Here is an 11,472-nt window from a genome sequence, read left to right as displayed (position 1 = left end):
ATTTTACATAGTTTTAGACTTTTTCAAAGACCTTATTTTCTGAAAAAGTCTTATTTGTACTGATTTGATATCTGAATTTCTAATGTCAACATTTTCCACACGATTGCTAAAAATATTGCCATACATACTACTAAGGATATGTGCTTTAAATGCAAAACACAACTCACAAAAGTGTTTTTTAATCTTTATAAATTATGTAACATGTATGAATTCAATTTCATAATTTGTACATGTGTGCATGACAAAAACAAAATAAATACAAGCTTCTACTTAACTTTTCACAACTTGAAAAAAACAAATAATCAATAAAAAAGACAAATCCAATATTTGATAAATAAATAACACCTAGAGCTTGAAATCATAACTGACTGGTTACCGGGACTATTTTATATTGTGCTTCACACCTGAAAATCTTACATAAAATATACGATACAAAACAAAAGCATGAAGCAAAAACATAAGTTGAGCATTGTCATTCATCGAAAACCAAGAATCCTATGTTGTCAATGTGCAGACTACACATATTCGAGAAAAAATATTTAATGTGCCCTGACAAGTTATATCATTTATTACCCTGTTTTAAATACAAGTATACGACATGTATTGTTTCAGAATCACTTCAAAGGTGGCACATTATGTAGCATCACACATGATAAAAAAAAGCAAGGCCATACAAATGTTTCAACTGACGCACTAAATATTGATATTAAAAAACGCAAAGAAATTCAAAATAATGATTGTTCCACACACCAGTCCTATTTAAAAAAACATTTTCTTGCACGTCTATTCACTGATGATAGAATGTATGACATTACGAGCAAATCACTGCCGTCTATCAAGACACAAGGATTGTATTTATCTTCACAGTTTTAGAATATCATTGTGCCATTGCAAATAATATGAACATTGTTAGGGTGACCTGGTAGCAACATAATTGTCTTTGTGAATTCCACTTGTCACACTATAAATACAGAAAAATGACTGTCATGTAGCCGTTACAAACAGATTGAACATGAGAATGCCGTGTCATCAAACATACTCTTATTTTAAAAATGACCTCCAGGCATCGGGATATGTCTATGCAAATTTGTGCAAACCACGGCGTATTTGATAAACAAGTTCAGGCATACAAATCAGCCCATAGCACAGAATACAGATATGCTCTGTGCCAAAGCAAAAAGTGCTTAACTTGAATATTCATTAATTTGAGGCGTGTTGATTTGATTGCTAATTACAAAGGAAGAAAACTAACCTTCGCATAATGCACATAAACATAGTATAATCCACCAAAGAGTTCCAGCACATAAGCTAATGAACAAAAGTTTTGTTGACTAAGTGAATATTGTTCAGGAAATATTAAAATGCCATATAGCATACAGGTACAGCACACAAACAGATCATTCAACACCCCAGTGATCTATAATGACATTATAACCTTTTAGCTGGCGCCACTGACTATCAAAATGGGCTGCTGCAGATTGAAAATGTGGGTATAGTGCACTTCTGGTGGTCTGCCAGGGTGACACTACTGGCACAAACTGATCTGCTGATGTTTGCAAGATGAAACATGGCCTATGATGAGTCAATATTCATGTGCCACTTTAATGTGCATGACCTAAACCCTAATGATGAATAAACATTACAGTATTGTACTGACAGTCTATTGTGGATAACATCATATTACTATAGTTATGTTAAATTAAGACGTTTCTGAGTCCTGATGTTTATAAGTGCTTCAAGTTGCACTCTTTGGTAACAGGGCATGTACTAAGAAATAATTGTGTCGTTTCTAAAATGGTAATACATCAGGTACCCTTTGCTTACATTTTAATCCAGCACATTTTTGTGTAGTTTCCCACTAATACCGGTTGCTCAAGTCAACAAATCTACAAAGGTATGGCTATAAAAACAGCATCATGAGCACATGATCAAACAAACATCTAGAAAAATAAAATTCTCTGTATCCTACATCCGGGATCCATGGATCTGGAACAGCTGCAAAAAATTGGAAATTGTATTATAGACGGAAATATACACTCAGACTGGCTTCCCTGTATGTTCTATGCACTCATGACAAATATGAAGATCAATTATGCTGAAGATGTGAAATGGGTGAAGATGGCAATGACTCAATGGCAGTTTATGGAACAGACACCAAGCTAAATATTGAAGAGTGAGTCATTTGCTTGACTGAAGAACAGTCATCATTTCAAAGTCTGGTGACCTGTGCTGCGGAATCTTATTGTACATTTTGATACAGGACCGGGAACTGTGTAGTAAGAACCTCAATTATTTAGAAAACATACTGGAAAGTATAATGCATTAGATTAAATAGTAAATTTCTATATATTGGAACCAAATACGGATATTTTTCAATACGGGAAAACAGAGATTCGGCGTTATTTAATTTATTGTAATATAGTAATTTCCAACCAATGTATTATTCTAGATATTTCCACAATATATTAAATGATTTAATATACTGTTAAGTTGGAACATTTCTGTGTTTGTCTGCTCACTTGTGTAGTTTACATTTGCAAAAGTTAATCACGGGGGATAGCCATGCTAGGGAGTTGCTAAGAGGTAAAGGCTATTGCATTTCATTGCACTCAATGCTCAACAAGAGAAATAATTTCATACAAACAGCAGTTATAATTTCGTTCGTTATACTTTGGTGCATTGAAATGCATTTACCTAAACCATCTATACTATGAGAATCTACAGTATCACTGTTACAACCAACATGATGGCATTCCTCACCAATTCCTTGGGGACATTGACACATGTTTCTAATCTCTAATCCACTCATTGGGGGTGGCATTTCTCGCTCCCGCTTCCTCCTCTTCCTCCTCCTCCCTCGCTCCATCTTCCTCCTGTGTGTCCGAGGACTAGTTGCGTTATGAGTGGACAACGGAAATCGGATGGATCGGAGTGCACGAGATGACAGCATAGCAAAACAAAATGAATATTGTAAAGAGTAGGTGTGCAAATGGGAAAAGATCACACTAATGCATGATAAGGAACGAGAGAGATGAAAAGATGCAGTCTTTGTAGGCTGTAAGCATGTTTTTCAGGAAAATTTCATTGCAACTGTGCTTTACAGTGTTTGTGAAATGACACAACAAAAAAAATGTATAGAGTAATGAGCCTGTTAATGTATGTGTGTGAAAGATCTCTAACCTTAGTCTTGTGGCTCTGTTCAGTCCCTAATCCTCCACCCGAGGTGTGGAGCTCTTTCGACACTACACAGAGAAATTCAGCCTGGTCCTCGGTTCCATAGCTGTAGGATGACCCGATGTTCACCATCTTCAGGAGCAGACAAAACGACAGAGAGAGAGAGAGAGAGTGAGTGAGTGAGTGAGTGAGTGAGTGAGTGAGTGAGTGAGTGAGTGAGTGAGTGAGAGAGCGAGAGAGAGAGAGAGAGAGAGAGAGAGAGAGAGGGAAAGAGAAGGGTCTTCATCATTCATATTTAAAATTTGACTTAAGGAATGAAGACCATGAAGGAAAACATCAAGCTGGATTGTTTTCATTGTACTTATCAACATCACCTAAACCCACCAGTTACTATTCTAAACCCACCCATTACATAACAAAAATTTAAAAGCACACTTTTATGTGTAACTGGACTCTGAATCTGGGGAAGAATTGGACACTGGGAGCATTGGGATCAAGGGAAGGGAAATCAACTCCGTGTCCAACCCACAGTCCAGAGCAGTCCAAGCCGGGGCTTTCTGCAGGCGCGCACGCTGACCTGCTCAAACTTCCAGCCGTCCGACATGGTGGACACCATCTGAGTGAGCTCCTCTTCCTGACACTGCAACACCCGATACACGTGCTTTGGTGGTACTTGCTGCATGAGAGAGAGAGAGTGGGTAAGGACAAGTGAAGAATAAAAGGGAAGTGGTGGGATGTAGAAGATGATGCCAAAAGAAAAAGATGGAAAGAAGAGAGAGTGGGCGAAAGGCTGACAGCTGTTGCATAAGCGTGCCAATGCAGTCATGAGTGTAGAATAAAAACTGTAAGGGAAAGAAATATCATGCTACTGAGAAATAGAAAGAGCAGAGAAAATGTTTTATATAAATGAATGTATTTATTTTCAACTAATTAAAAGCACATGCAGGTGTGATAGGTTTTATTTATTACCTGTGTGGCTTTGGAGTCTCTCTCAAGAATCCGTTCTTTGATTAATTTGATCAGTGGTGTTATGTTGTAAAATTCTGCCTCCTCCAAGACACCTGAAGGCAAAGGCATGCACACTTCAAAGTTTACTTTAATAATGCAATTTACATTTTACATTTATTCACTCAGCACACACTTTATCCAAAGCGACAAGAATAAAACAATTATTAATAATTTGAAAAAAAATATTGTTTATTTGTTCATGTGTACAATATTGTAAAGATTTAACCATACATATTTTGGAATTAATAGTTTACTTATTATTGTTAATGTTGCTTTGAAATTTTATTTTATTTCTACGGTAAGGAATGATTATGTGGGAAAAGCTAAACTTAATTGTTTAAAAAAACTTAATTGTTTTGTTAAAGAACAACAAACTATGTCGAGGCCCATGACCCATGCTCTAACAGAAACAAATGTATAATACAATGCAATGTAAGTCGCTTTGGAAGAAAGCATCTGCCACATGCATAAATGTAAATAATATTAATTGACAAGTTATCATATTAATATGATATTTAAAATACATTGATGAAAATGTAATAGATGCATAGACTGAAATCATCTATCGCTGTAAATTCACAAACCTTCCTCAGCCAGCTCCTTGTTATAAACCAGCTTTCCATGACGCAGGTAGTTGAGTATAGGACCGAAATAGGTGGGGTCTCGGTCGATCACATAAGCACCAGTTTCATCCTATACACACACGAATCACAGGACTTTGAATCAAATAATGTGGTTAAACATTATTTCAAATAAATCATACTTATTACATAACATTTGTTATGTATTACAAGATTGATTAACAAATAAATAATACCTCACATATGTCAAAGATACGTCAACATTAATCTGGTAGACAAGTAAAGCATTAGAACAGTATGTTATCTATTTATTGTCCGTCTGTATAAATGAAGTGATTTTATTACAGATTTGTGTACTACATAATGCATAATAATGCAAACACTACAATTTAAAGTCCTTTTTAAACCAATTACAGTACACACTTTTATCATTTTATCCAGGAATATAATAATGTTATATAACTCGAGGTCCTGAAGCTCTGTCACTAAAGCACATGCACCCGATGCAGTGAACAGAACATTGCCCCAAGGAATGAAAATGTGACTTAATGGCACAAAAGAGAAAAAAAACATTAAAGGAAAGGGCATGTGGAAAGTGGCAGTGAGTGCAGGTCACATTAGCATGGCCACAGTCATTGTTCCAGAAAGACGGCGAGTCTCATCTCTGCAGTGAATTAACCCTAAGAGCTCCAGTGAGACCAGACCTGCGGAGCTGTACATTATGCAGACAACATCATACAACAGAACATTACTTGACTAAGCCCTGGGCATGAGCGCTCTGAGAGGCCAGCTGGGGTACCAACACATCCATACTATAGATGTGTCCACAAAAAGGCAAACTGGATAATATAAGTTATAGTATACAGGAAGATGATGGTTTAAAAGAGTGCGCAAGATTATAGATGTACTATAAAGACAACCCAGAAAACTAAAGAGCACAAGAAAGATTGGTTACAAATTAACAGTTCTCAAGGCCTAACTGTGAGTATAAACAGTGAGCCAACTGACATTTAGACGGTAACTTTATAAAATATGACAATCTGCCAATTGCTGATGTAAGTGATGTGTTCAATTCAACCCAAACCGCCTACAGAAGAAAACATTTGTTGAAACCTCTGAGCACTTTTACATCTATTCATCTAAGCTAAATAAAGCTCATCAAGGAAACCTAGAGATCTTTTTTCATCAGAAATACATGCATAGGCCTATAAAAAAATATAGGAAGCACATTCAAAATGGGTGCTTTCAGGAGCGGTTTGAGAGACAGAGAAAAAGATTATTTAAAGTTCAGTAAAATATATAGCTAGTTGTGCTGTCAAATCGATTCATTGAAAACCACTTCAGCTGAACTTGTTGACAATGGCCTTTGGCTGTAGGAGCAACAAAGTGGTGTAAATGGCTTGTGTCAATTGGGGTAACCTGTATTTCTGTATAACCAATTTTTTTTAAATATAATTATAAATAATATTAATATAAATATAAAATGAATGTGGAATAAAAGAGAAGCCTCTAGTTTAGTATATTCATGTGTTTTTTAACCATTTTTTAATTAGTCAAAGATTATTTAGAAAACAAAGGTGTTTTCAGCGTTTGTCCCAATAAACACTGCAAAAAAGCATTACATTAAACTGTAGAGATAACTCTGATCAAATCGATTTTCATGTGGTTTTTAAAATAAACTATTTATATTTATGAGTATGTTTACATTCCATAGGTTATATATAATATGTATCATTCTTTGCCAGAATTTGAAATTATAGGGTATCTTCAGTCTTAACTTTCATATTAAATGATTCAAATGTTATTTGTAATAACACAAAATCACACACATAAATACACTAAGTACTTTTTTAAATATCTGATGCATGCTTTTAAAACAAGCTTTTAAAAGATTTCTTATCTTGCCAAACCTTTTTTTCACTGACCCGTATATAAATGCATGCATACATTTATTTAAATATAAGTTGAATTGTGTATACATCTATATATTACATGTATTTCATAAATATGTATATGTTTGTGTATTTATATAAATGAAGAGTTTATAGTAATAACACATTTTAAACTTGTTTTTATTGTGCTATATTTTTATTGTTTTATTTACCTGTATTGTTTTTGTTATTCTTAAATCAAAACAGACTGCCGTTTGATTGACATTGACATTGCAAATTAACTCTTCAAATACACATGGCACAAACACATGTATATTATATAAACAGAAACATTTTTGAGGAATCGATTAATCGATTTGACAACACTAATAGCTACCCCTTTTTCTGAAGTCGCATGCCATTGCACATCAGCCATTGTGGCACAAAGGCACATGCAGCTTACATACAATCATTTGTTTATCATGGAGAGATTCAAAAACAACATTTTCAAACATTAATAGCTCTAAACTTCATTAACACACACAAATCCAATTTTAAAAACCGCAAGAGCAGCAGAGAGTAAACATGACTAGACTTGACACAGGCATGACAACACCTGCGCATGACTCCACCAGTGTCACAATCACAGGGAACAAGATGTCCATCCCGCACGAGATTTCACAAGAACACCAGTATTCACTGGGGATTTTACACACAGCACAACTCACAATTCACATTAGACTAGTCTGTTATCTGTCCATGCCCCTCTAGTGTGAATGTTTAACACCGCAGTTGCACAAGCAAGTATAAAAACTCTGTCCCTATAGAAAACAAGCTGCATCCCACGGGAAGCACCAGGTATAGATAAACAAAGAATTTATTAATTTCAAAACAGAGCTGCATAATAACCCTGTTCTTTACAGTGTATGAAAGGATGTGAACGACGTAAACATCAATGTGTAGAAAATAAAATATTGAAGAATAATTTATTTCCTGTGTCTTGTGTTGAAGGCACAATTTGATCCTCATTTAACACTATAAACTATGGAAACTACTCCATTGTAAAAAAAGACAATGCCCAAAATAGAACAAAGCAAGCTCCATAGATTTTTGTGCAGAGGGCTGTGAGGCTTCAAGATGCCACGACTCTAATCTCATTACAAGAGTGAGAGAGCTCATAACACTTCCGAGAGGTCAGTAATAACTGAGCTGTGATGGGTGATGAGAAGATACAGATGACTTCAGTGCCTCATTGCGTACTGTGAGGAAGAAGGTGCTTTGAAAGTGGAATAAAAGGAAATATCAGAGGAAAGCTCGGGAGAGAGGGATAGTGTAAAAATGTGCTTGAAGGCAGGATCGATGTAATATATTCCTCAGTGGTTACTATAAAATTTAAAGACACAGTAAATGGATAAAATAATAGATTTATTTTACCACACCATGCAGTTGGATGCATTTCACAAAAACTGGTGCCTGGGTTAAGTTTTCTTAAAGAAAATAAAGAATATTATTAAGAACATGATTTGTTTATGTTTCAAAAAATGTTTTAATACACACAATATTATATACTAAGTGATCCTTCCTTAAATAGGCTTATTTGTATGTTTTACTGAGATTCACGGCTAAATATTTGGGGAGCATTTCTGTTATTTGTCCATCAAAATCACAAAGACAGACCCCCTACAACAAGGTGAGACTGGTAACACATTAAAATGCATTATAATTCATACAAGCGATCTTCATTTTATTACAGATTTGTGAATGCAATGCTGTTAACTGGGGTACGCAATACGCATTAATAAGCACGTGTCCATCCATCTGCCTTGAGACCATCGGCAATATTATAAAGCTCTGAAAGAAAATAAATATGAAAGTCACATCCATACCACATGCTTCTTACCGTATCCGAATGCAAATCCTGCTGCTGACACAGTCGATACAGAAATGAAGTTTGCTCCTTCAGCAGCGTCTGTCGCGTCGTAAGAAACACCGTCCCCCCGACGTTGAGACGGACCCATTTGCCGTTATTGCCTCCGGTGATGTTAACGACAGCACCGTTACCAATAATATTTTCATCCCCGGCGGATTCAACTGCAGCAGATGTGGCTGTCGTGGCTCCTTCGCTTCCGTCGCTGTCTTTGTTGTTATTATTGTTGTTGTTATTATTATTTAGATTGCTGTGTGTTGTTGCTGTTGAAAATAAACCAGTTTCCGGTAAAGCCTGAGGCACCGTCGTTTTTCCTTTGTCCTCCGTTGCCATTACGGCAGGAAACATAGACTGGTTTGTGTTATGTATGCAGACCGTCAGCTCGGTCCGGATGGTCTCCTGATGCTCTTCTGTCTCCCGCTTCTAAGCGTGCGGGTTTTGTTCGTGGCATAGAAGGAAAATAAGCGCAGCAGCCGATCGGCTCGTGTTCTGCAGTCCGCTGACTCCGCCCCTTTCTCCGTTGATGCGTTTTTGACTCACGGACCCTGCGCAGATTCTAAGAAACGAAAATATGCTGCTTTGCCGCGATATATAAATAATTGTGATGGTTCAGCTTATTTCACACATCACCAAATTATGTTAGATCAAAATAGTAATAAAGTAGCCTATAGAAATAAATAGTTTTAAAAGCAAACGCATCTAGTTTAACAAAATATATTCTAACTTAGTTACTTCTCTAGTTAAGTCTTATAGTCTACTTCATTGCTTTTTGCTTAACTTTTTCTACTCATCTCAAAAAGTGTCATATTCGCTGCTGTTGTTATAATTGCTTCCAATGTTTCCTCATCTGTAAGTTGCTTTGGATAAAAGCGTCTGCTAAATGACTAAATGTAAATGTAAATGTCTGGTGCCACTATTCATTTTTTAAATGCCTCACGTTCATTTTTAACGAATCAATAATTTAATTCCCTAAAAGGTTTGTATCCAAAATCCTCCAGAAATGAAATGATCTAGATCTTGTGAAGACTTCAATTAAAAAAAAATGCATAACTGTTAATAAGCAACATTTTGATATTTTTGTCTTTCGTGACAAGCAAATGTTAATCAAATTGTATGAAAGTGTTATGTGTATACAAGCTCATAATAAGATCTTATGAGGCCAAAATGAACAACGACTAAGTTAAGCTATTACTATAAACTACTCATAAATAGCTGATGCACTAAATCGTTTTCAAGTCTTGCTTCTGTTTCCTCCTAATTGTTGTTCTTACACTGTATTGCCTTGCCCAAAAGGTGTTGCATGGTAATAAATATAATGTTGTAAATGCAAAGAAGCACTTGGTGTGCTGTTTCATTGGAAAGACAGGAGAAATTCTGGGTAGCGGGTCCATTTGTAGCTGCTGCTTTAAACATTTGGTCCACGCTATCATCTGTTAATAAATTAAATCTCTTGTTACAATACTGCAATATGTCTTTAAGCTGTCTCAGTTTTTTTTCTGTCTTATGTTCTAAGACACTAGGATTCTGCAAAAGACCAACGCTGAAGAGTTAATACGCCGGAATGTGATGGGGATATTCACTACTCCTAGATGAGCTTTATGTTGAAGGCAAGCACCCTTGACCCTTCAGTAGAGATACATTGACCGTATTCCTCGGGAATCTTGTTAACGCTGGCTCTCCCATCTGATGATTGTTCATGTGTGCAAAAATAAACGGCTTAAGTTGATTCAATGCTCCCTGCTGTGTTCTGAATGGCACCCTGGTTCACTGCTACACTTACCTGACACTGGCCCCTCTCCAATACAGTGATGTTCAGTTCCCTGTGTGGACCATAAACAATACATTTTTCTTCTGCAAACATTTGGAGAGTGTTTAGAAACGTATATATTGATATTACCTACTGACACACTAAAGTAAAAGATATGAATAACTCGAAACCAGATTTTTTAAAATCAAGATGTGGTGTCCAATGAAACTTGACTACTTTGTCATTTTTAATTTGTATTATTTTCATTTTTATTCACATTTTATGTGAATTTCATTTATATACATCCCCATCTATATTATTATTTAAAACAACTTCACCCCAGATGGGACTCGATCCAACAATCTCCGGCTAATGAGGCCAGTGACTTATCCATTAGGTTTAACATTATATAAACATATAGCACATACAAAAGTAAATGTCTGTAATTAATAATCGCTCTGCTTGTTAGATCTACGTATCCTTCATTCTCTAAAATGAATGATAAATTACACACTGGCTAAATACTACCACAACAGAAATATTAATCTTCTAGTCCGACATCTGACAAATTCGCCATAAATTATATATCACATCATTAATTAATGGTATCTGTAAAGTTAATAGTATAATGTAATTCCAGGAAGCTATAACAACGGTAATGGACCCCAAGCTTTTATTATGGAAGGATGTGGGACAGGTGTCATGACAAATCGAGTGCTCTCTGGAACTTGGTCCTCTTTAGGACCCCGCGTGATTCTGTTCCCTAAAATAACTTCTAATGGGTACTCTTTTAGCGCCTGATTGCAATTCTTACAAAATTACATTACGATTTATGTCGCTAGTACTTTGTTAAAATGACCATTATTGTATTTTTCACTAAATGCGTCATATAATAGTTTACAATCAAGGATATGGGATGTGAAATCAGACAAATCTCGTTCTTACTGTTTAAGTTATTTACTGTAATAAAAGCATAATTTTAAAATATCAAAAGTGATGTTTTTTGTTTGTTAAGCAGATGTTGACCCAGAAATACTGGCGTTTATGTTATATCAAGCTTATATGCTCATACGTAATGCTTGTTTATTACTCAGCGTATTTAGCTCGCTAGAAGCTAACGCAGCTTCGGATAGCCATACAACAACATTTCGAGTTAACAACTTT

General features: G+C 35.7%; 1 protein-coding gene across 2 annotated transcripts; it reads right to left on the bottom strand.

Annotated features, from left to right (window-relative positions):
• Nucleotides 1-163: 163 nt before the first annotated feature.
• On the bottom strand, nucleotides 164-9,103 carry kctd17 (potassium channel tetramerization domain containing 17). Of its 2 annotated transcripts, none has more exons than XM_079477225.1 (7): nucleotides 8,535-9,103; nucleotides 4,767-4,875; nucleotides 4,144-4,235; nucleotides 3,752-3,850; nucleotides 3,181-3,306; nucleotides 2,761-2,888; nucleotides 164-1,995 (listed from the first exon to the last, which is right to left on the bottom strand). In XM_079477225.1, exons 1-6 carry the CDS (start codon nucleotides 8,907-8,909, stop codon nucleotides 2,790-2,792), a joined length of 900 nt encoding a protein of 299 aa, XP_079333351.1. In that variant the 5' UTR covers nucleotides 8,910-9,103; the 3' UTR covers nucleotides 164-1,995; nucleotides 2,761-2,789. The 2 variants fall into 2 exon arrangements, with proteins under 2 accessions (XP_079333351.1, XP_079333350.1); XM_079477224.1 differs by having other exon boundaries at nucleotides 3,704-3,850; nucleotides 8,535-9,074.
• Between the last annotated feature and the right edge of the window lie 2,369 nt (nucleotides 9,104-11,472).

The sequence above is a fragment of the Barbatula barbatula genome (genome assembly GCF_947034865.1).
Source record: "Barbatula barbatula genome assembly, chromosome: 16".
In the NCBI taxonomy this organism is placed as follows: Eukaryota; Metazoa; Chordata; class Actinopteri; order Cypriniformes; family Nemacheilidae; genus Barbatula; species Barbatula barbatula.
This window is presented reverse-complemented; position numbering and strand designations above follow the sequence as displayed.

Bases quoted from the DNA above. Each gene is read 5' to 3' on its own strand.
- kctd17 (XM_079477224.1), bottom strand. From the start codon at position 8,909: ATGTTTCCTGCCGTAATGGCAACGGAGGACAAAGGAAAAACGACGGTG. The intron at 3,851-4,143 runs GTAATAAATAAA...TCTCTCATGCAG, and splicing joins GAGACTCCAAAGCCACACAG to CAAGTACCACCAAAGCACGT. The intron at 3,307-3,703 runs GTGGGTTGGACA...CTGCTCCTGAAG, and splicing joins GGCTTGGACTGCTCTGGACT to ATGGTGAACATCGGGTCATC.